Source organism: Mesoplodon densirostris, chromosome X (genome assembly GCF_025265405.1).
Source record: "Mesoplodon densirostris isolate mMesDen1 chromosome X, mMesDen1 primary haplotype, whole genome shotgun sequence".
NCBI lineage: Eukaryota > Metazoa > Chordata > Mammalia > Artiodactyla > Ziphiidae > Mesoplodon > Mesoplodon densirostris.
In genome coordinates, this window is record NC_082681.1 from 76,170,699 (window position 1) to 76,196,845 (window position 26,147).

General features: G+C 36.7%; 1 protein-coding gene across 1 annotated transcript in view; it reads right to left on the reverse strand.

The window, feature by feature from the left end:
- CHIC1 (cysteine rich hydrophobic domain 1) overlaps positions 1-6,183 on the reverse strand; it is a 35,951-nt gene extending 29,768 nt beyond the window's left edge. Inside the window, exon 1 of the mRNA XM_060087339.1 lies at positions 5,834-6,183. Coding sequence (XP_059943322.1) covers positions 5,834-6,129 — 296 coding nt within the window. The 5' untranslated portion in view covers positions 6,130-6,183. The remainder of the gene's footprint in view (positions 1-5,833) is intronic.
- Between the last annotated feature and the right edge of the window lie 19,964 nt (positions 6,184-26,147).

A 26,147-nucleotide genomic window follows, 5' to 3' on the forward strand; every position in this document is an offset into this window, starting at 1 on the left:
GGGTCCTATAGTTGCTCTTCCCTCTTTTCTCCCTCCCTATACCCCTTACTGTTTTTAATTATTTTGAAAATGACTATACATCAGCCTTTGAAAACCTTGCTCAAATTTAAGTTTATGTGTTCAGGTTATTTAAGAAAACACATCAAAGTGTAGTAAAATTCTGCCAACAAAAACCATTTCACTAGAAAACTATGCACTTATAGTAACACTGATTCTGAAGAACGTGCACTGATCTCTATTTACTATACCAAGAAAAAGGAAAGTCTACGCCCTTCAATTAAAAGAAATTTTTAAAAATTAGTTAAATTTCTTTAATCTTCCATATGGAAATAATCATGTCTTGCTGCCCTGTAAAATGACAAGTTACCATAGCTTCAGTATTCTCAAAGCCTAAAATCTTATAAAATACTTACCTTATACAAACACAAATTAACAATGCTTCACTGTAATTCCTCAAAGACAGCTGTTTACAGAAAAGGCATTCCATTCACTGATTAGAGAAGTTTCAATATTTGTAGTGCTCTCTAACTTTCTGCAGAAATGCACTGTTTGGCAAATTTGGCCATCTTTTTTCAATTCTGTATATAATCATTTCGGCTCTTTTAATTTTAATGAGAATTTTATATATTTCTGAGAATTGGTAACCTCTCATCTCTACTAATTTCTATACAGCTGTATTATCAAGGGTAAATATCTATATATTTTAAGTAATATAAAGAGTGTGGTAACACCTATAAATTAGAAAAAAAATCTCATGAGATGTAATTTTCCTTATAATTCAATACAGTGGATCCAAATATTCATCCTAAAAATATCAAGATGAAAAATGATAGACACTAAGCTACATCATTCAAATGTATAGTATTTCTGAAACAATACTTACAAGAGACATTTCATTATTTCTATTTCTAAAACCTCAAATCTGTGGGAGTTAATTTAGCCATTTATATATATATTAAAGGCATTCTTGTATCTTTTAATAAAATATTTTAGGTATGTTATACAATATTTAAATGGTAGTGCCCATCATACTGGCATACTGACATATAGAAGATGGCAGTTACTGTTCTTTGTGCTGGGCATATATACAGCAATGAGTAACACATCAAATATATCTGCCTTAATGACACTTCTTAAAACTTTTAATTTGAAAAAAGATACCCAAATATCCATTTATGATCATCATCATCATCTCAGATTTGGAATTACAATTATTCTGGTTAGGTCATTCGACTTCTCAAAAATTATAATTGATTGATAAGACATTAAATGATATCTTGATAAGTAACAAGAAAACCAATGTGTAAAGATGATGTAAGTACACGGGGGTATTCTGACACATAAAGTCTTGCTCAACAAACCTTTCAGAGGTAAGGACATGCCATACCCCCCACCCCAAATCTGGTAGTATTGTATCTATGCTCAGAAACACAAGTACTCTCCAGAGGATGATTCAACTAACTAGTATTTGTTGAGGGCCTATAATACAGCACACACTATGGTGGGCATATTTTTACTAAAGTGAACCAGTATTTATTCAACTCACTTTTACTGAGTGTCTACTTCAGGGCAGGCACTGTGTTAGGCACTGAGAATTCAGAGGGAACCAGTGATTGTCCTGCCATTTCTGCTTCCAATTTATTCAGGGCAGAGAAGACTTGCAGGAGGTGGTGACTTATGAGGTAAGGGTGGTAGGTACTGGGATTCTAGATGAAGGCCCCAGCTTGAGCAGAGGCAAAGAGATAAGAAACAGCATGCTGTGAATAAGAAAATACAAGCAGTAAAGGGAAATGTCAAGAAATTAGGCTGATAGATAGGCAGGGTCCAGTTCTATATTCCATGTTATAGAGCTTAGACTCAATCCTATGGATGAAGGGGAAACCACAGAAGTCTTAAACAGGAAAGAGGTGTCTCCATCGAGCAACAGGCTGAGGGATAGATTTGGAGGTGACAAGGATGAAGACAAGATGACTAGTAGGGTGGTGAAAGGGGCTTAAATCAGGGAAGTGGTGGTAGGGAGGAAAGGAAGAAATTTTTAGGTCATATATTATTAATACCCACTGATTGCTTAGCTGTGAGAAGATTGAGTGGGAAAGAGGAACAACCGATGAATAAATGGGATAGGAGGAGGTATATTTAACTGAGTTGGAGAACTCAGAAATAGGAGGAATTGTTTGAGGGGTTGGGATGTGGGTGTGAGGCGGGGAGGATGAGTTTTGTTTTGAATATGTTGAATTTAAGATGTCAGTGAGCCATTAGGTGAGGAAGTCCAGATAAGGGTCAGAGTAGAGTCTGGTATAGAGATACTGATACATATTTGGGCGACATCAGATAATTGAAACCATGAGAGTCAAGATGAGACCATCTAGATAGAGCAGGGAATGAGAATAGTGGGCTGAGAACAAAACCCTGGAGATCACTAGTATTCAAGGAGCAAGAAAGGAAGAGAAACCCATGAATGAGGCAGTTAAGGAATAACCAGAAAAATATAAGGAGAACCAGGAAGAGTGAAGTGGCCAAGGAATTCCTAGATTTGTTTGGCTGGCAAAATGTTTTTTTTTTTTTAATCAGAGTTTGAATACCTTTAGGTAAAACATATGCCTTCCAGTTCAACTAAGGCCCCATCATTACTCATGCTGCACTATTTTCTGTGACCCGTCTTGCCTCTGAAGGCCAGTGTGTTTATGACCCCTGGAGTAAAAGCCTCTGAGAAAGAGGGAGTCATTATATGCAGCAGAGAGGACCAGAAAGATAGGAAATTGAAGATGCCCACTAATTTAGCAACAGGAGGGTCATGGTGATCTTAATGACACCAGTTTGTCTGTGGTCATGGTGGCAGAATCCAGATTACAGAAGGGTGAAGAGGAAACAGATATGGTGAATGTAGCTACTCTTAAGAAATTTGGAGACAGAAGGAAGAGAGATTAGACAATAGCCAATGGGGAACGCAGGTCTAGGAAGGCTTTTATTTTTAAAGAATTAGAGAGACTGAATATGTTTACAGGCTGAGCCAATCGAGAGGCTAAGTGAGGTAATATTATAGAGAGAGGGGCTGCCTGGGAGGAGGCTGGAAGAGTAGGGTATGGAAAGCATAAGTGGAGGGGTGAGTTTTGAACAAGCAGAGGGACTCCATGATCTCTGAGGGTGGAGGAAGAGAGCACAGGAATTCAAACCTAATTAAGATCCAGTGCAGGTGTTTCAGCAGGAAAGTAACATGATTAAACCGTGTTTTACGAAAATTAGTTTGGCACAAGCATGCAGATGGATTGGGGTGGGGAGAGGTGGCAGACTGTGGCCTCAATTCAAGCAGGAGATGATGGCAACCCAAACTAGAGAGGTGCCAGTAGAAATGGAGAAAATGAATAATCTAATAGACCTTTTAAAAGGCATGATGACATAATTCTGGGACAGACTGGCAAAGGGCAATTCAAGGAGAAGGAAGAGTTAAAAATGACTCAAGGACTTGAAATACTACCCTGGAAGACTGGAATGGCAGTATCAGGGTCAGAAATGGGGCAACCGGAATGCACAGCCAATCTGGGGAGGGAAAATAAATTGGGTTTAAGATATACTGAATTTGAGGTGATAGTTCTCAAATTTTAAACTTTGAAAGAAAACAACATCCTCTAAAGACCAGATGACTGCACGAAGAATGAAAAAAATAAGAATGGGAGAGAATAAGAAATATTTCATTCAGATAGGGCAACTAATACTCCCATGCCAGAAAAAAATTAAAGAGGCTGATATTTTACACGTCTCAGAATTAGATTAACTATTTCCTAAGGATCTTACTTTACCTGTTGTAAGGAAGGTTTTCCTATCATAGAAAGACCAGTTTCTCATTTAACATCAAACATGCTTTCTAGGTCAGAGAATGTGTACAATACAACTAAGTAATTTTCCAAACTATGTACACTGGTTAGCAATTCAAGTACTGGTTTGCTGCTTTTCAGGTTTTGGCTTCAATTAATACCAGCAGTTACTATGAGCACCATTATTTCACACTCCTTATTCCAGAATTTTTAAGCTGAGAGGGACATTACACCTGTCATAAGGGCCTGGGCATGGCAAGTGTCAGTGCTTTGCTTTTAATTGAAAATAGGTTGTTAAGTACTTCACCATGGTTGTGTGAGGAGTAGAATGGAACCACAAATAAGTTTCAGGGAACTTAAATTCTGTTTTCTTGCCTGTTCTTTGTTTTCTGAATTTTAGAAAAAAATGCAGGTGAGGAATGCTGGAATATAAAATTATGGACTGGAATAAAAAACTTTTTTGTTTGATCATATGAAATAATCTGCATGAAAGTAACCTTTGGTACCAGAATCATAATTAATTTGAGTAATAAATTGTTTCCCTAGTGATGAAAGGAATGGAAATAAAACAGCGCAGTAAGCTGGCATCTGAACATTGTAGGCTATCTGCAAAATTCTTGGACCAAGAAAAATTGTGTTAAAATTGCCTAACCAAAAGGCAGGTCTAAAAATCTCCCCACACTCTTCCACAATTTCAAAATCTTCCTTAATACTTTTCATGCAAAGATCACAAAAGTATATTACAATTAAAATACTCAGCATGTTAAAATTAAAAGCTAACATGACGGAGGGAGGTGGTGCATAATATATGATTTCAGATAATATGAACTCAACTTAAAGTCAGAGGGGTAGGTGAGTCATTATCAAAATTACAGGCAGCATGACTTGATAGGAAAAAATAGTCCTATTTTGAAAACTCAGTAAATGATAGCATAATTAAGAGGATGAACATGACACAACATTCAAACTTCCAAGTATTTACTGTCCAAGCACATAAAAACAAGAAAGCACTCTTCAAAGCCCAAAGAACCATTAAATTTTTCTTCTGCTTTGACAACTACTACGCTGAGGTCCCTCCCCCTTTTTATTTTCTCAAATATGATCCAAGATGTCAATTTAAAAGAAAAACTCTGTATGAGTTTTCAAAAAATCATTCTCAGCTCCTAGGGGACTAATTTCCATATATATTTAATGTTTGCATATTTAATATTTGGGAATACAAAATCTCCTGCAGGTATGTTAAATTATCTCAGAGCTGAAAGGCTTTAAAAACCATCTACTCCAAACCCCTCATTTTACCAATGGAGAAATCAAGGCCCAGAAATGGGAAGTAACCTGACCAAGGTCACAGGGCCAGTAAGAAGCAAGGCTGGGACTAACATACAAGAGCCCTCACTCTCAATCCATTGCTCTTTCTACGTTTCATAGCTACTTCTCAACCTGAACCTCTAATTGTGTGATATTTAAGGAACGTCAGAATGAGGAGTGATCAAGACACGGAAAGGATTATTGAATTCATTTACAAAGGGATTAGATAGGAAGAATGGATGGATGAATACGTGGATGGGTGGATATTCTATAATGTTATTCACAAAATATATTATGTTTCTGTTTTGAAGAGTCCAAGCCTAGGTCTCGTCACTTGTTACAGCTGTCACCGTGTTCCACCAGACATCAATCTTGGCGGCAAAGAGTCCGCTGGTACATCCTGCAGTTTAAAGACTGTTCATCGCCAGCATACACAGAAGCAAGGAGACTCACCCCTACTCCAATCCCTCTGGCTCCCAACCCCCTAACTTCCCTGTACTATACTCACTTTTTACCCGGTGTTGGTGCATCACATTTGCTTTCTCCTCACTTCCTTTACACCTGTCTCCCTCAGTTTCTCCATTTAGACCAGGTGTCCTTTCCTAACTATATGCCTCAGTCAGCCCTCCCCCACTCCACAGGCCCCTCGATTGCCTTATTCCTCTGTCGCCAAATCTCAGCCTTTTCAAACCCCATGGCTCCCTCTCGCTTACACAGTGATGTGGCCGGCGCCCCGCACCAATACAGGGTCGGGGGCATATCTCCGCAGATGCTCTTCGCTCACTACCCGAGGCGGGGGCGGCGTCTCCTCCACCTGCTCCTCTTCTTCTTCCTCCTCCTCCTCCTCTTCTTCTTCCTCCTCCTCCTCATCTTCCTCGTCATCGTCGGGCCCCGATACCGACGACGACGACGACGGCGACGACGACGACGTTGCCGCTTCTTCTTCCTCCTCCTCCTCCAGTTCCGAGATCGTGTCGAACTCCGCCATGTTGGGCAGCAGGATGCTCATCACGTGACCTCTCGATCACCGCCACCCTCACGCAGAAGAGTTTGAACCTGCTGAGGTGCTGGAAGAGGAGGGGGAACGAAATGCAGAGAAAGAGGAGGGGGGTAGGGACAGGATTTAAGGAGATGCGCCTGCGTGGTGGGGTAGACGGGGGGGTGGGGTGGGGGGGCGGAGGGTGTTGGAGGCGGGGGCATGAGGGAGAGAGGAACAAAATCAGTGTACGCTTGCGCGACTCCAAGGGAAGGGGGGCGTTAGAGGTGAACTACTGGGAATTGTCGAGGTACGGTATGCGGGTGCTGCTCTTAATACTGCTGTTTGGGCTTCTGCTGCTTGTTTCCCGGGGACGTATCTTCTGGTTTTATTTCCTATTAATTAATCATGGGTATTATTACCCCCTTCCCTCCAGTGCAGGGAAAGGATATTCTATAAAAGTGAGGTTAGAACTTTGCCCCGTATATCTTAAAGTATACACCAATCCCTTACGTTTGTTCAGCATTACAGTTTAAAAGACTTCTACAGCAGAACTTTGCCACACCCTGGGAGGCATTTTTATTAACATTTTACTGAAGAGGAAACTTTCTATTACTTCTATTATGCAATACTTATGGAGGACTTACTAAGTGTCAGGGACTGTGCTAACTGCTCTATGTGCATATCTCATTTAATACTTCACAACCCTATGAGATATGTACCGTGATGATCTCATTTTACCGGTGGGAAACCTAGATGCAGAAAGGGTAAGTAATTTGCCCAAGGTCATGGAGTTACTAAATGACAGACCTGGTTTTAAACTTGGGGGGGGTCTTTTTTTATTCCAGGAGCCTAGCACTCTTAACCAAAGGGCTATACTACGTGAAGTTGTTTGGAAGGGCTTAGTAGAGTGGTGCCTTTTGGGCATCTTGAAAGATGTTTGAATTTTGGAGTTTTGGTGGGGGGAGGGAAATGGAGGGTGTGGAGGGAGGACTCCAACCCTAGGAAACATTAATTAACATCATCCATTTTCCAGACACTGGGCTAGACTCTTTCACATACAATACCTCAATTAACCCTTAAACAATCCTGTGAGGTAAGCATCATCATTATCTATTTTATAGATGGCAAAGCAGTCTCGGGAATTTTAAGTAATTTATTAAGGTCTCTGGTGACCTTCTGTCCAAGATTTTCCATTTCAAATATTCTATCTTCCCCACACCCGCTAAAATGTCACAGAGATCACATATTTTGAGTTTCCAATCCATGTCTCAAACTATTTCATACTTGGCAGCAGCACAAAAATCCATGCCATAATTCAGGGATCATTAAGACAATAAATTCACACAGCTGCTAAGTAATAAAACAAATACTGTAATCCAGGTATTCTAATGAATACCTTCACTGCTCTTTCTGCTACACTATAGCTGCATCCCAGTTAGTTGGTGAGACAGGAAACAGATATAGCCACACTTGAATTTAGGGTGAGCATTTTATTAACAGTATAGCAGTAAAAACAAAGCATTTAGGATGTATGAGGGAGGAAGAAATTAGTTCTGTGAAAGGCACTGATCAAACCATCATCATTATCAAGGAGTTTGCATTATTAAAATGGAAAAAAATTTTGTTGTACTCAAAAGCTTGATTATTTAGGAACTTCAAAAGTAAGTTGCAGCACTATCAGTGAGCAACAAAATCTAGTTTTTTATAGCAGAGAGAATTTTATCTACTAGCCAGAAATTATAATTAAAGATAGACCCTTAAAGTATTTTATAATAGCCTTCTGGTATGTCTTTTCTTGGGCATTAATAAATAATGTCATGTCATTTATCAGAGCAAAATACCTTAGACGTAAGATCAAATCAATATTCTGCACCAGTTCTTCTCTTTCAAAAAGCAAAAAAGCCATAGGCAATACTAAAAATTTTTCAAATATCTTATATTATCCGTAAAGTTCCACTAAGTCAATCTCTAGAGGGAAGTATTGTGCTGATTACTGCTTAAGTGGTAGTTCACCACTCAGGATTAGTCTAGGTAGGGATATTTGAAGGGAGAGTATAAGGAGTGGACTTGTGATAAGTGTAAATGAGATATTGGAACTATGGTAAAAGGAAGAAATGATGGTTGTGGGAGATGGGAGGGAAGGAGAGGGAGGGTGAAATTCCATGGTCAAAATGGAAAGAGGCCCCTGATACTTAGATGTAAAAAGGATGAAACAGTTAAGAGAAGTGCTATGCATGGAGAAGCTCACAAGTATAGTCAAATCTGCTTATCTGCTTTCATGCATATACAGTGGGCTGAAAAGGTATGTATGATTCCGAAGGTAATTTGTTTTCCAAAACTATAGGAGAATTTGGAATTGGGCAACCTGAGAAAAACATAATTTGTCAACAACGCAAGAGACAACATGATTTTTAAATGATACTTTAGCAACCATCAAGGATAGTAAAGCTAGGAGTGAATGAAGAAGAAAGCACACCGTGTAACTTTCTGTCTGATGTGCTAAGCAGGGCGTGGAGGTAATTCTCCCATATGAGGCAAAAAGTCACAGGTTTAACCATTTGAGGGGGTGAAATTTCAACCTTAAAACAGCTGAAAAGAATTGCAACTTTTTTTTTCTTGGAGTATAATTGCTTTACAATGGTGTGTTAGTTTCTGCTTCATAACAAAGTGAATCAGTTATACATATACATATGTTCCCATATCTCTTCCCTCTTGCGTCTCCCTTCCTCCCTCCCTCCCTATCCCACCCCTCTAGGTGGTCACAAACCAACGAGCTGATCTCCCTGTGCTATGCGGCTGCTTCCCACTAGCTATCTATTTTACGTTTGGGAGTGTATATATATCCATGCCACTCTCTCACTTTGTCACAGCTTGCCTTTCCCCCTCCCCATATCCCCAAGTCCATTCTCTAGTAGGTCTGTGTCTTTATTCCTGTCTTACCCCTAGGTTCTTCATGACATTTTTTCCCCTTAAATTCCATATATATGTGTTAGCATACGGTATTTGTCTTTCTCTTTCTGACTTACTTCACTCTGTATGACAGACTCTGGGTCCATCCACCTCACTACAAATAACTCAATTTCGTTTCATTTTATGGCTGAGTAATATACCATTGTATATATGTGCCACATCTTCTTTATCCATTCATCTGATGGTGGACACTTAGGTTGCTTCCATGTCCTGGCTATTGTAAATAGAGCTGCAATGAATATTTCGGTACATGACTCTTTTTGAATTATGGTTTTCTCAGGGTATATGCCCAGTAGTGGGATTGCTGGGTCATATGGTAGCTCTATTTGCACTTTTTAAGGAACCTCCATACTGTTCTCCATAGTGGCTGTACCAATTCACATTCCCACCAGCAGTGCAAGACTGTTCTCTTTTCTCCACACCCTCTCCAGGATTTATCTAGTTTTTTGATGATGGCAATTCTGACAAGTGTGAGATGATATCTCAATGTAGTTTTGATTTGCATTTCTCTAATGATTAATGATGTTGAGCATTCTTTCAGGTGTTTGTTGGCAATCTGTATACCTTCTTTGGAGAAATGTCTATTTAGGTCTTCTGCCCATTTTTGGATTGGGTTCTTTGTTTTTTTTGTTATTGAGCTGCATAAGCTGCTTGTAAATTTTGGAGATTAATCCTTTGTTGGTTGCTTCATTTGCAAATATATTCTCCCATTCTGAGGGTTGTCTTTTGGTCTTGTTTATGGTTTCCTATGCTGTGCAAAAGCTTTGAAGTTTCATTAGGTCCCATTTGTTTATCTTTGTTTTATTTCCATTTCTCTAGGAGGTGTGTCCAAAAGGATCTTGCTGTGATTTATGTCATAGAGTGTTCTGCCTATGTTTTCCTCTAAGAGTTTGATAGTTTCTGGCCTTACATTTAGGTCTTTAATCCATTTTGAGCTTATTTTTGTTATGGTGTTAGGGAGTGTTCTAATTTCATACTTTTACATGTACCTGTCCAGTTTTTCCAGCACCACTTATTGAAGAGGCTGTCCTTTCTCCACTGTACATTCCTGCACCCTTTACCAAAGATAATGTGACCATATGTGGGTGGGTTTATCTCTGGGCTTTCTATCCTCTTCCATTGACCTATATTTCTGTTTTTGTGCCAGTACCATACTGTCTTGATTACTGTAGCTTTGTAGTATAGTCTGAAGTCAGGGAGCCTGATTCCTCCAGCTCCATTTTTCATTCTCAAGATTGCTTTTGCTATTCGGGGTCTTTTGTGTTTCCATACAAATTGTGAAATTTTTTGTTCTAGTTCTGTGAAAAATGCCAGTGGTAGTTTGATAGGGATTCCATTGAATTTGTAGATTGCTTTGGGTAGTAGAGTTATTTTCACAATGTTGATTCTTCCAATCCAATAACATGGTATATCTCTCCATCTATTTGTATCATCTTTAATTTCTTTCATCAGTGTCTTATAATTTTCTGCATACAGGTCTTTTGTCTCCTTAGGTAGGTTTATTCCTAGATATTTACTCTTTTTGATGTAATGGTAAATGTGAGTGTTTTCTTAATTTCACTTTCAGATTTTTCATCATTAGTCTATAGGAATGCCAGAGATTTCTGTGCATTAATTTTGTATCCTGATACTTTACCAAATTCATTGATTAGTTCTAGTAGTTTTCTGGTAGCATCTTTAGGATTCTCTATGTATATTATCATGTCATCTGCAAACAGTGACAGCTTTACTTCTTCTTTTCCGATTTGGATTCCTTTTATTTCCTTTTCTCCTCTGATTGCTGTGGCTAAAACTTCCAAATCTATGTTGAATAAGAGTGGTGAGAGTGGGCAAACTTGTCTTGTTCCTGATCTTAGTGGAAATGCTTCACTTTTTCACCATTGAGGACAATATTGGCTGTGGTTTTGTCATATATGGCCTTTATTATGTTGAGGAAAGTTCTCTCTATGCCTACTTTCTGCAGGGTTTTTATCATAAATGGGTGTTAAATTTGTCGAAAGCTTTCTCTGCATCTATTGAGATGATCATATGGTTTTTCTCCTTCAATTTGTTAATATGGTGTATCACGTTGATTGATTTGCATATATTGAAGAATCCTTACATTCCTGGAATAAACCCCACTTGATCATGGTCTATCATCCTTTTAATGTGCTGTTGGATTCTGTATGCTAGTATTTTGTTGAGGATTTTTGCATCTATGTTCATCAGTGATATTGGCCTGTAGTTTTCTTTCTTTGTCACATCCTTGTCTGGTTTTGGTATCAGGGTGATGGTGGCCTCATAGAATGAGTTTGGGAGTGTTCCTCCCTCTCCTATATTTTGGAAGAGTTTGAGAAGGATAGGTGTTAGCTCTTCTCTAAATGTTTGATAGAATTCATCTGTGAAGCTATCTGGTCCTGGGCTTTTGTTTGTTGGAAGATTTTTAATCACAGTCTCAATTTCAGTGCTTGTGATTGGTTTGTTCATATTTTCTCTTTCTTCCTGATTCACTCTTGGCAGGTTGTGCATTTCTAAGAATTTGTCCATTTCTTACAGGTTGCCCATTTTATTGGCCTAGAGTTGCTTGTAGTAATCTCTCATGATCTTTCGTATTTCTGCAGTGTCAGTTGTTATTTCTCCTTTTTCATTTCTAATTCTATTGATTTGAGTCTTCTCCCTTTTTTTCTTGATGATTCTGACTAATGGTTTATCAGTTTTGTTTATCTTCTGAAAGAACCAGCTTTTAGTTTTATTGATCTTTGCTATTGTTTCCTTCATTTCTGTTTCATTTATTTCTGATCTGATCTTTATGATTTCTTTCCGTCTTCTAACTTTGGGGTTTTTTTGTTCTTCTTTCTCTAATTGCTTTAGGTGCAAGGTTAGGTTGTTTATTCCAAATGTTTCCTGTTTCTTAAGGTAGGATTATACTGATATAATCTTTCCTCTTATAACTGCTTTTGCTGCATCCCATAGGTTTTGGGTCGTCATGTGTCCATTGTCATTTGTTTCTAGGTATTTTTTGATTTCGTCTTTGATTTCTTCAGTGATCACTTCGTTATTAAGTAGTGTATTGTTTAGCCTCCATGTGTTTGTATTTTTTACAGATCTTTTCCTGTAATTCATATCTAGTCTCATAGCATTGTGGTCGGAAAAGATACTTGATACAATTTAAATTTTCTTAAATTTACCAAGGCTTGATTTGTGACCCAGGATGTCATCTATCCTGGAGAATGTTCCATGAGCACTTGAGAAAAATATATGTTCTGTTGTTTTTGTATTGAATATCCTATACATATCAATTAAGTTCATCTTCTTTTATGTATCATTTATAGTTTGTGTTTCCTTATTTATTTTCATTTTGAATGATCTGTCCATTGGTGAAAGTGTGGTGTTAAAGTCTCCTACTATGATTGTGTTACTGTCCATTTCCCCTTTCATGGTTGTTAGAATTTGCTTTATGTATTGAGGTGCTCCTATGTTGGGTGTATAAATATTTACAATTGTTATATCTTCTTCTTGGATTGATCCCTTGATCATTATGTAGTTTCCTTCTTTGTCTCTTCTAATAGTCTTTGTTTTAAAGTCTATTTTGTCTGTTATGAGAATTGCTACTCCAGCTTTCTTTTGATTTCCATTTGCATGGAATATCTTTTTCCATCCCCTTACTTTCAGTCTGTATGTGTCTCTAGGTCTGAATTGGGTCTCTTGTAGACAGCATGTATAAGGGTCTTGTTTTTGTATCCATTAAGCCAATCTGTGTCTTTTGATGGGAGGATTTAGTCCATTTATATTTAAGGTAATTATCGATATGTATGTTCCTGTTCCCATTTTCTTAATTATTTTGGGTTTGTTATTGTAGGTATTTTCCTTCTGTTGTGTTTCTTGCCTGGAGAAGTTCCTTTAGCATTTGTTGTAAAGCTGGTTTGGTGGTGCTGAACTCTCAGCTTTTGCTTGTCTCTAAAGGTTTTAATTTCTCCATCAAATCTGAATGAGATCCTTGCTGGGTAGAGTAATCTTGTTTGTAGGTTTTTCTCCTTCATCACTTTAAATATGTCCTGCCAGTCCCTTCTGGCTTGCAGAGTTTCTGCTGAAAGGTCAGCTCTTAACTTTATGGGGATTCCCTTGTGTGTTATTTGTTGTTTTCCCCTTGCTGCTTTTAGTATGTTTTCTTTGTATTATTGATAGTTTGATTAATATTTGTCTTGGCATGTTTCTCCTTGGATTTATCCTGTATGGGACTCTCTGTGCTTCCTCGGCTTGGTTAACTATTTCATTTCCCATATTAGGGAAGTTTTCAACTATAATCTCTTCAAATATTTTCTGAGTCCCTTTCTTTTTCTGTTCTTCTTCTGGGACCCCTAAGAATTGCAACTTTTAAAAGACAGCTTCCTTCCTCCCTCCTCCCTCCCTCCGTCCCTACTTCCTTCCTTCCTTTCTGTCTTTCTTTCTTTCTTTCTTTCCTTTCTTTCTCTCTATTAAATATCTATTTATTTAAACATATGATTCAGTGATTTTAGTGAATTTACAGTGTTGTGCAGCTATCACCACAAACTAATTTTGGAATGTTTCTGTCACATTAAAAAGAAATCACTGTCCCGTTTTCATTTATTCACCACTCTTTACCCATAGCCCCAGGAAATAATTAATCTACTTTCTGTCTCTAAGATTCCTTTTCCGGACATTTCAAATAAATTAGATGGTACAACATGTGCTCTTTTGTGTCTAACTTCTTTCGCATACCATAATATTTTTGAGGTTCAGCCATATTGTGTCTTGTATGAGTACTTCATTCCTTTTAATTGATGAATAGCATGCCATTATAAGGATATATCACATTTTGTTTATCCATTCACCAAATGATGACATTTGGTTTGCTTCTACTTTTTAGATATTATGAAAATTCTGCTATGAAAATTCACATACAAGTCTTTGTGTGAACATATGTTTTAATTTCTCTAGGTTAGGTACCTATGAGTGGAATTGCTGAGACATATGGTAAGACTGTGTTGAATTTAAGAAAACTGCCGAACTGTTTTCCAATGTTTCTCAATCAGTTTACATTCCCACTAGCAATGTATGAGGAGCCCATTTTCTCCACAACCTCTCCAGCATTTGTTATTGTCTATCTTTTTGATTATAACTATTCTTGTGGGTATGAAGTGCTATTACATTGTAGTTTTACTTTGCATTTCCCTAATGACTAATGATGTTGAGCATCTTTTCATGTGCTTGTTGTCCATGTGCTTGTATACCTTCTTTGATAAAATGTCTATTCAAATATTTTGCTCCATTTTAAAAATTAAGCTTTATTTTAAGGTAATTGGAGATTCATATATAGTTGTAAAAAATAATACAGAGAAGTCCCATTTAACCCTTTACTCAGTATCCCTGAATGATAACATCTTCCATAACTATAGTACACTAACACAACCATGAAACTGATATTGATACAATCCACCCATCTTACTTAGGTTTCCAGTTATACATGTACTCATTTGTGTATGTGTGTTTAGTTCTATACAGGTTTATCACAGATGTAGGTTCGTATAACCACCATAGTCAAGATAGAGAAGAGTTACATCACCACAGGGATCCCTCTTGTTATTCTTTCATTACCACCACCACCCTCCTCACAACCATTAAATTGTCTACCACCTATAATTGTTATAATTTCAAGAATATTATGTAAATTGTATCATACAGTATGTAACCTTTGGGGATTGGCCTTTTTCACTCAGTATACTTCTGAGAATCATCTAGATTATTGGGTGTATCAGTGGTTCATTCCTTTTTATCACTGTGTAATATTCCACAGTACAGATGTACCACAGTTTGTTTAGCTATTCACCTACTGAAAGACATCTGGTTTTTGCCCCAGATTTTAACTGTTATAAGTAAAATTTCTATGAACATTTGTGTATGGCTTTTTGCCCTTTTAAGAATTTGGTTATTTGTTTACTTATTATTGAGTTATAAGGTGCCTTTTCTATATTCCAGATAAAAGTTATTTATCAGATATATGGTGTACAGATATTTTCTCCCAGCCTGTGGCTTGCCTTTTCATGTTGTTAATGGTGTCTTTTGAAATGAAAAAGTTTTCAATCTGGATGAACTACAATTAATCAATTTTTATTTTATCATTTGTGCCTTTGATGATATATCTAAGAAATTTTTGTCTAACATAATGTCAAAAAATTGCTCTTTGTTTACTTCTAAACATTTTTTAATGTCTGTTATCCATTTTGAGTTCATTTTTGTGTATGGTATGTAGTAACGGTTTAAATTCATATTTTTGCATTTGGCTATTGAATTGTCCCAGAACCATTTGCTGAAGACTATCATTTTTCTGTTGAATTACCTGGATACTTTTGTTGAAAATGACTTAGCCATAAATGTGTGGGTTTACTCCTGGACCCTTAATTCTATTCAGTTGATCTATATGTCTGTCTTTATGCCAGTACCACACCATCTTGAATACTATAGTTTTGTAGTAAGTTTTAAAATTGGAGCATGTAAGTCCACCAAATTTGCTCTTTTTCAATACTATTTTGCCCCCCCGAGTCATCACATTTCTACAAAAATTTTAGGATCGTCTCATCAATTTCTTCTAGAAAAACCAGCTGGTATTTTGATAGGAATCACATTGAATCTGTATATGAATTTGGGAATATTACCAACTTAACAATATTAACTCTTCTGATCCATGAACATACCTCTTCATTTATTTAGATCCTTAATTTCCTTCAATAATGTTTTGTAGCTTTCAGTGTAAAAAATTTGTAATTCTTTTGTTAAATTTATTGCTGAATGATTTTGTTCTTTTTGATACTGTTTTGAATGGAATTGTTAATTGATTAGTTTATGGTAATACAACTTATTTTTGTATTTTGATGTGTAGCCTGTGACCTTACTGAACACATTCACTAGTTCTAATAGATGTGTGTGTATCTGTGTGTGTGTGAAAACCTTAGGATTTCTACATATAAATTCATGTAATCTGTAAATAAGCATAGTTTTACCTGCTCCTTTTCTTTTCCTTCCCTTTCTTTCTTCTCTCCTTCTTCTTCTCTTCCTCCTCCTCCTCCTCCTTCTCTCTCTCCTCCTTCCCTTCCTTCCTTCCTCCCTCCGTCCCTCCCTCCCTTTCCTGCCTGATTACATGGCCTTGAATTTACAGTACAATATTGAACAGAAGGGTTGAGAGCAGAATTCCTTGACTTGTTCCCAATCTCAGAAAAAAATGGTTCAGTCTTTCACCATGATGTTAGCTGTAGTTTTTTTTAATTTTGTAAATGTCCTTATTTAGGTTGAGCAAGTCTCCTTCTATTCCTAGATTGTTGTGTTTTTTTTTTTTTTTAATCAGGAATGGGTCTTTGGTTTTTGTCAAATGCCATGTCAATTGAAATGATCATGGAGTTTTTGTTCATTATTCTCTTATATGTTTTATTACATGATATGATTTTCAGTTCAGTTTTTTTTTTCCATGTCTTGTGTCATGTGGAATCTTAGTTCCCTGACCAGGGGTTGAACCCGTGCTCCCTGCAGTGGAAGCACAGAGTCCTAACCACTGGACCAACAGGGAATTCCCTGATTTTCAGTTCTTAAACCAACCTTTCATTCCTGGGATAATTCCCATTGGTCTTAGTGTATAATCACTTATATATGTGGGTGGATTCAGTTTCTTAATATTTAAGTTTTTGCATTTATATTCATGAGGGATATTGGTCTCTATTTCTTTCCTTGTGATATTGGTTTGGATTTGGTATTATGGTAATGATAGCCTCTTAGAATCATTTGGGGATTTTTCCCTTTTCCTCTATTTTCTGGGAGAATTTGTGAAGAATATTTATTTTTCTTCTTTAAATGTTTGAAGGAATTCACCAGGCCTAGGCTTTCTTTTTATGGGTAGTTTTTAATTACTAATTCAATCTCTTTGTCACAGATCTATTCAGATTTTATATTTCTGCTTAAGTCAGTTTCAGTACTTTTTGTCTTTCTAGGAATTTATCCATTTCATATAAGTTGTCTACTTTGTTGGCCTAAAATTTTCCAGAGCATTCTATTGTAATCCTTTTAATTTCTGTAATATTAGTAGTGATATCTCCTCATTCATTATGACTTTAGTAATTTTTATGTTCCCTCTCATTTTTCTTGGTCAGTCTAGCTACAGGTTTTTCAATTTTGTTTATGTTTTCACAGAACCAACTGTTGATTTCACTGATTTTAAACTATTTTTTTCTATTATTCATTCCATTGATTTGTGTAGTAATTTTTTTATTATTTCCTTCTGATTTCTTTGGACTTAATTTGCTCTTTTCTTATAATTTATTAAGACAGAAACATAGATGATTGATTTGAGATCCTTCTATACATGTACACTATAGATATTTACTCCTACAAATTTCCTTCTAGGGACTGCATTAGCTGTATCTGATAAATTTTTCTGTGTTGTGTTTTTGTTTGCATCCAGCTCAAAATATTTTCTACTTCCCCTGGTGATTTTTATTTGACCCATTTGTTATTATGAAGTGTGTTGTTTCATTTCCATATATTTGAGGATTTCCAAAATTTTTGTCTGTTTTTTATTTCTAATTTAATTCCAGTGTTGTTTGAGAACACAAATTGTGTGATATCAATCCTTTTAAATTTACTGAGACTTGTTTCATGGCCTATCATATCATTTATTTTTGAGAAAGTTCCATGTATATTATGCTCTTGTTGATTGGATTGTTCTAAAAATGTCAGTTAGGTCTACATTATAGTGCTGTTCATGTCTTCTATATCCTCCTTGATTTTCTGTCTCATTTTGCTGTTCATTACTTAGAGGTAGGTCACTGAAGTCTCCAAATATTATTGTTAAATTTTCCACTTCTTATTCATTTTTGTTAGGTTTTGCTTCATGTAGTATGGGGCTCCTCTGTTAGGTGTAACTATGTTTACATATTCTGTTTTAAATTGATCCTTAATAATTATATAATGTCCCTTTATATCTCAAGTAAAAATGTTAGTTTATTTTTTGTATTGATATAGAAACTCCAACTCTCTTATTGTTACTGTTTGCATCATATTTTTTTCCATTCTTTTATTTTTCTAATTAACATTTTTATTGAGATATCATTGACATAAAACATTGTGTAAGTTTAAGGTATACAACATATTGACTTCATAAATTTATATTGCAATAATATTGCCATTGTAACATTAGGTAACACCTCTGTCGTGCCACATAATTATCATTTCTTCTAGGGGTAGGAACAATTAAGATGTACTCTCTTAGTAAGTTTAATGTTTATCATACAGTTTTGTTGTCTGTAATCACTGTATTGTATATTAGATCTCCAAGATTTACTTATTTACTACTTTCAAGTATGTACACTTTTTTTTTTTTTTTTTTTTTTTTTTTTTTTTTTGCGGTATGCGGGCCTCTCACTGTTGTGGCCTCCCCCGTTGCGGAGCACAGGCTCCGGACGCGCAGGCTCAGCGGCCATGGCTCACGGGCCCAGCCGCTCCGCGGCATATGGGATCCTCCCAGACCGGGGCACGAACCCGTATCCTCTGCATCGGCAGGCGGACTCTCAACCACTTGCGCCACCAGGGAGGCCCCAAGTATGTACACTTAAACAACATCTCTCCAATTCTGACTCCCCAGCTCCTGGTAATCATTATTCCACTCTCTATTCTTTTGAGTTCAGTTTTTTTTTTAGATTCCACATATAAGAGATATCATACAGTATTTGTTTTTCTCTGTTTGACTGATCTCAGGAAAATGTATTCAAGGTCCATCTGTGTTGTTGCAAAAGGCAGAATTTCCTTTTTTCTCAAAGCTGAATAGTATTTGTATATGTACACCAAATCTTCTTTATCCATTCAATCACTGATGGACACTTAAGTTGTTTTCATATCTTGGCTATTTTGAATAATGCTACAAAAAACCTGGGAGTGCATATATCTTTTCAATAACTTGTTTTCATTTCCTTTGAATATATACCTAGATGTGGGCTTGCTGGATCATATGGTAGTACTAGTTTTAATTTTTTTTCAGAACCTCCTTACTGTTCTCCATAGTGGCTGAACCAGTTTACAATCCTACCAACAGTGTACAAGGGTTCCCTTTTCTCCACATCCTCACCAACACTTGTTATCTCTTGCCTTCTTGATAACTGCCATTCTTACAGGTGAGAAGTGATATCTCATTGTGGCTTTGATTTTGTATTTCCCTGATCAATAGTAATGTTGAGTACCTTTTCATGTACTTCTTGGCCTGTTAGACATACCTGTTGGATTCTTTAGAAGGATTTCTATGTAGTTCCTCTGCCCATTTTTTTTTTCTTTTTGCGGTATGCGGGCCTCTCACTGTTGTGGCCTCTCCCGTTGCGGAGCACAGGCTCCGGACGCGCAGGCCCAGCGGCCATGGCTCACGGGCCCAGCCGCTCCGCGGCATATGGGATCCTCCCAGATCGGGGCACGAACCCGTATCCCCTGCATCGGCAGGCGGACTCTCAACCACTGCGCCACCAGGGAGGCCCCCTCTGCCCATTTTTAATTAGATTGAGTTGTATGAGTTCTTTATAAATTTTGGATATTAACCCCTTATTCAATACACGCTTTGCAAATATTTTTTTCTTATTCCGTGTTTTTCATTTTGTTGATTCTTTTATGTGGTGCAAAGTTTTTAAGTTTATTTTCAGCATATTATGCTTTATTATTTCAAGAAAGGTAAAAATGAAACTGAAACACACACAAAAAAGATTTGTGCAGTGTATAGAGAAGGTGCTGTGACTGGTCAAACACATCAAAAGTGGTTTGTGGAGACTTCCCTGGTGGCACAGTGGTTAAGAATCCACCTACCAATGCAGGGAACATGGGTTCGAGCCGTGGTCTGAGAGGATCCCACATGCTGCGGAGCAACTAAGCCTGTGCACCACAACTACTAAGCCTGCGCTAGAGCCCATGAGCCACAACTACTAAGCACGCATGCCACAACTACTGAAGCTCGCACACCTAGAGCCCGTGCTCCAAAACAAGAGAAGCCACTGCAATGAGAAGCCCGTGCACCGCAAGGAAGAGTAGCTCCTGCTCGACACAAACAGAGAAAGCCTGCCCACAGCAATGAAGAACCAACGCAGCCAAAAATTAATTAATTAGTTTTTTTAAGTGGTTTTCAAAGTGTCGTGCTGGAGATTTCTCACTGGATGATGGTCAGATAGACCAGTTGAAGTTGATAGTGATCAAATCGAGACATTAACTGAAAACAATCAACATTATACCATGGGGGAGATAGCCAACATACTCTAAATATCCAAATCAAGCACTGAAAATCATTTGCACCATGTTGGTTATGTTCATTGCTTTGATGTCTGGTTTCCACATAAGTCAAATGAAAAAACCCTTCTTGACCATATTTCCACATGCAATTCTCTACTGAAACGTAACGAAAACATTCCATTTTTAAAAAATTCGTGATGGGCAATGAAAAGTGGATATTGTACAATAATGTGGAATGAAAGAGATCGTGGGGCAAGTGAAATGACCCACCAACAGCCACACTAAAGTCTGGTCTTCATCCAAAGAAGGTAATCTGTATATGGTGGGATCGAAAGGGAGTCCTAAAGTTTTTAAGTTTGATGTACTCACACTTGTTGATATTTTCTTTTGTTGTTTGTTCTTTTGGTATCAAATCTAAAAAATCATTGACAACACCAATGTTGAAGAGATTCTTCCCTACGTTTTCATTTAAAAAAATTATTAAGGTATACCTGATGTACAATATTATATAAATTTCCACTGTGCAGCATGGTGATTCACAATATTTAAAGGTTATACTCCATTTATAGTTATTATAAAATGTACTATATTCCCTATGCTGTACAAAACATCCTTGTAGCTTATTTATTTAATACATAGTAGTTTGCACCTCTTAACCCAGTACCCTTATCTTGTACCCCCCTTCCCTTTCCCCACTGGTAACCATTAATTGTTCCTTATATCTATGAGTCTGTTTCTTTCTTATTATATTCACTAGTTTGTTTTATTTTTTAGATTCCACATATAAGTGATATCATACAGTATTTGTCTTTCTCTGTCTGACTTATTTCACTTAGCATAATACCCTTCAAGTCCATCCATGTTGTTGCAAATGGCAAAATTTCATTCTTTTTTTATGGCTGAGCAGTAGTCCATTGTGTGTGTGTGTGTGTGTGTGTGTGTGTGTGTGTGTATATATATATATATATATATATATATATATATCTCACATTTTCTTTATCTGTTCATCTGTTGATGGACATTAATGTTGCTTCCATATCTTTGCTATTGTAAATAATGCTGCTGTGAATATTGGGGAACATGTATGTGTTTGAATTAGTGTTTTTGTTTTTTTAGATATATATACCCAGGCAGGGAATTGCTCGGTCATATGGCAGTACTATTTTTAAGCTTTTGAGAAACCTCCATACTGTTTTCCACAGTGACTGCACCAATTTACATCCTTACCAACAGTGTATGGGGGTTCCCTTTTCTCTACATCCTCACCAACATTTGTTATCTGTGTTCTTTTTGATGATAGCCATTCTGACAGGTGTGAGGTGATATCTCATTGTGTTTTTAATTTGCATTTCTCTAATGATTAATGGTGTTGAGCATCTTTTCATGTGCCCATTGGCCATCTGTATGTCTTCTTTGGAAAAATGTCTATTGAGGTCTTCTGCCCATGTGTTGATTTTTTTTTGATATTGGGTTGTATGTGTTGTTTGTGTATCTAGGATATTAACCTCTCATCGGTCACATCATTTATAATATTTTCTCCATTCCATAGGTTGTCTTTTGTTTTTATCGATGATTCCCTTTGCTGTGCAAAAGCTTTAAAGTTTATTAGGTTCCATTTGTTTATTTTCTCTTTCATTTCTTTTGCCTTAGGAAACTTATCCAGAAAATATTGGTATATGTCAACATGTGTTCTGCTTATGTTCTCTTCTATGAGTTTTATGGTTTCCGTTCTTATATTCAGGTCTTTAAACCATTTTGAGTTTTTATATGGTGTGAGGGAATTTTCTAATCTCATTGTTTTTCATGTAGCTGTCCCCCTTTCTCAGCATCACTTGTTGAAGGGGCTGTCTTTTCTGCATTGTATATTCTTACCTCCTTTGTTATAGATTAATTGACCATAGGTGCATGAATTTATTTCTGGGCTCTCTATTCTGTTCCATAGGGCTATGTGACTACTTTTGTGCCAGTACCATGCTGTTGTGATTACTGTAGCTTTGTAGTATAATCTAAAGTCTTGGGAGGGTTTTACGTGCAGCTTTGTTCTTTTTGCTTGAGATTGCTTTGGCAATTCAGGGTCTTTTGTAGTTCCATATGAACTTTAGAATTATTTGTTCTAGTTCTGTGAAAAATGTCATGGGCATTTCAATAGTAATTGCATTATATATGTAGATTGCTTTGGGTAGTATAACCATTTTAACAATATTAATTCAATACAAGAGCAGGGGATATCTTTCAATTTTTTGTGTCATCTGCAATTTCTTTCATCAGTGTTTTATAGTTTTCAGGGTATAGGTCTTTCACTTCCTTGGGTTATTCCTAGGTATTTTATCTATTTTTTGATGCGATTTTAAATAGGAATGTTTTTACTTCCTTTTCTGATATTTCATTATTAGTGTTTAGAAATCCAACAGATTTCTGTATATTAATTCAGCAAACTTGCTGAATTCGTTTAACAGGTCTAATAGTTTTGGGTGGAGACTTTAGTGTTCTCTATATAAAGTATCATGTCATCTGCAAATAGTGACAGTTTTACCACTTCCCTAACAATTTGGATACCTTTTATTTCTTTTACTTGTCTCATTTCTGTGACTTGCATTTTCAATACTATGTTAAATTGAAGTGACAAAAGTGGGCATCCTTGTCTTGTTACTGAATTGGGCAGGCAGGCTTTCAGCTTTTCACCATTGAGTATGATGCTCACTGTGGGTTTGTCATACATGGCGTTTATTATGTAGAGGTATGTCCCCTCTATACCCACTTTGACGAGAGTTTTTATCATGAATGGATGTTGAATTTTGTCACAAGATTTTTCTGCATCTATTGAGATAATAAAGTGATTTTTATCTTTTCTTTTGTTAATGTGGTATATCACATTGATTGATTTGTGAATGTTGCACCATCCTGTGACACTGGAACAAATCCAAGTTGATCATAGTGTATAATCCTTTTTATATATTTTTGGATTCAGTTTGCTAATATTTTATTGAAGATTTTTCCATATATATTCATCAAAGATACTGGCCTGTAATTTTCTTTTTCTATAGTGTCTTTGTCTGGTTTTGGTATTAGGGTTGTGGTGCCCTAATAGAATGAATTTGGGAGTTTTCCCTACTCTTCAGGTTTTGGGATAGTTTGAGAAGGATAGGTATTCTTTATATGTTCAGTAGAATTTCATGTGATGCCATCCAGTCTTGGAATTCTGTTTGCTGGGTGTGTTTTCATTAAAAATTCAGTGTCACTTCCAGTGATCAGTTTATTGAAATTGTTTCCTCTATTTTTTTTTTTTTTTTTGCGGTATGCGGGCCTCTCACTGTTGTGGCCTCTCCCGTTGCAGAGCACAGGCTCCGGATGTGCGGGCTCAGCGGCCATGGCTCACGGGCCCAGCCGCTCCACAGCACGTGCAATCTTCCCAGACCAGGGCATGGACCCGTGTCCCCTGCATCGACAGGCGGACTCTCAACCAGTGCGCCACCAGGGAAGCCCGAAATTGTTTCCTCTTGATTCAGTCTGAGTAGGCTGTATATTTCTAGAAGTTTGTCCATTTCTTTTAGGTTGTCCAATTTGTTTGCATATAACTTTATTCTTGCATATACAGTATATGCATATACAGTATTCTCATGTTTATTTTGTATCTTTGTGATACCAGTTGGTATTTCTCCTCTTTCTTTTCTTATTTTGGATCCTCTCATTTTTCTTCTTCATGAGCCTGGCTAACGGTTTATCAATTTTGTTTATCTTTTCAATAAACAGCTCTTGGTTTCCTTGATCTTTTCTATTGTTTTTTTAAATCTCTATTTTATTTATTTCCTCTCCAATCTTTATTATTTCCTTCCTTCTGCTAGTTTGGGCATTGTTTGTTCTTTTTCTGATTCTTTTAGGTGGTAAGTTAGGTTGTTTACTTGAGATTTTTCTTGTTTCTTGAGGTAGGCCTGTATCACTATGAACGTCCCTCTAAGAAATGCTTTTGCTGCATCCCATAGATTTTGGAAAGCTGTGTTTCTATTTTCATTTGTCTCTAGGTATTTTCTGAATTCCTCTTTGATTTCATGATTGCCCCATTGATTTTTCAATAGTATGTTGTTTAGCCTTCATGTGTTTGTTCTTTTCCCATTTTTCTTTCTGTAGTTGATTTCCTGTTTCATGTCATTGTGGTCAGAAAAAATGCTTGACATAATTTTTATCCTCTTAAATTTGTTGTGGCTTGTTTTGTGGTCTAGTATGGGATCTATGCTGGAGAAAGTTCCATGTGTAGTTGAAAAGAATGTGTATTCTTCTGTTTTTGGATATAATCTCTTGGAGATATCTATTTGTCCAACTGGTCTATTGTGTCATTTAAGACCATGATTGCTTTCTTGATTTTCTGTCAGTGAGATCTGTCCATTGATGTAAGTGGGGTGTTAAAGTCCCCTGCTATTATTTTGGTTATATCTACTTGATTTAAACTGATAGTCATTTAAGTTCAAACACACTCCAAAAGGTTTACATTTTTTACTCCCTTCCCCCACATTTTTGTTTTTGATGTCATATTTTATATCTTTCTGCTTATTATTTTACTATTTATTGTATTGGGTTGGCCAAAAAGTTCATTCGGTTTTAAGTAAAAATAAAAGACACATTTTTCATTTTCACTAAGAACTTTATTGAACAATGTATTTACTAACCAAATGAACTTTTTGGCCAACCCAATCGTTTTAGTTGCTTTACAATTTTTTTTTTGTCTTTTAATCTATGTGCTTATTTAAGTGATTTTCATTTCTTACTATATATTTGCTTTTCCTACTGGGATTTTCTCTTTGCTGTAGTTTCTCACTTCTTTTTCATTTAGACAAGACCCTTCAACATATATTTTAGGGTAGATTTAGTACTGATGAATTCTTTTAGGTTTTGCTTGTCTGAGAGTTTCTTTCTCTTTCCTATTCTAAATGATAATCATGCTGGGTAAATTATCCTTGAATGCTGATTTTCCCCTTTCAGCACTTTGAATACCTCATTTCACTGTCTTCTGACCTGCAAACTTTGTGCAGAGAAATCAACTGATAGCATTATGGGGGCTCCCTTGTATATAACTCTTTGTTTTTCTCTTTCTGCCTTTAGAATTTTCTATTTATTTATTTTTAACTTTTGCTGTTTTGATTATATGTCTTGGTGTGTGTGGGTCTGTTTGTGTTCATCTTGCTTCGGACCCTCTGTGCTACCTGTACCTGGAGATCTGTTTACTTCTTTAGGTTTGGGATGTTTTCTGCTATAATTTCTTCAAATGCATTTTCAATCCCCTTCTCTCTTTATTCTCCCTCTGTAACCCCTATAATGTGACCATTGACATGTTTAATGTTATGCCATAGATCTTTATGTTACTTTCCTTTTTTTCCATTTGTCTTTCTGTCTGTTGTTTGGATTGGGTGATTTCCATTTTTTCTATCTTCCAGATCACTTATGCGTTCTGTGTCATTTAGTCTGCTATTTATTGCTTTTAGAGTGTTTTTTTAAATCTCAGATATTGAATTATCTATTTTTGATTGAGTCTTCTTTATATTTTCTAGTTCCTTATAAAATTGATCTGTGTTTAGATCAATTATTTTCCCTATTTTAGTTAGCATTTTTATTACCAATGTTTTGAATTCTTTATTTGGTAGATAAACCTCTCCCAGGTTCTGGATGCCCTAGATCCAGTGCCAAGTTGTGGCATGGGGTGAGCAGTGCTGGGGCGTTTGCTCAGTTCAGGTTGGGCTGCATGTCTAGGTGGCAGCCAGTGAGTCAGACCTCTCTCTGCCCTGCCTGGGGGTAAGCCAATACTCTCACATTCCTCATGAGTTCAGTGTAGGCTTCTCCATCCCTTC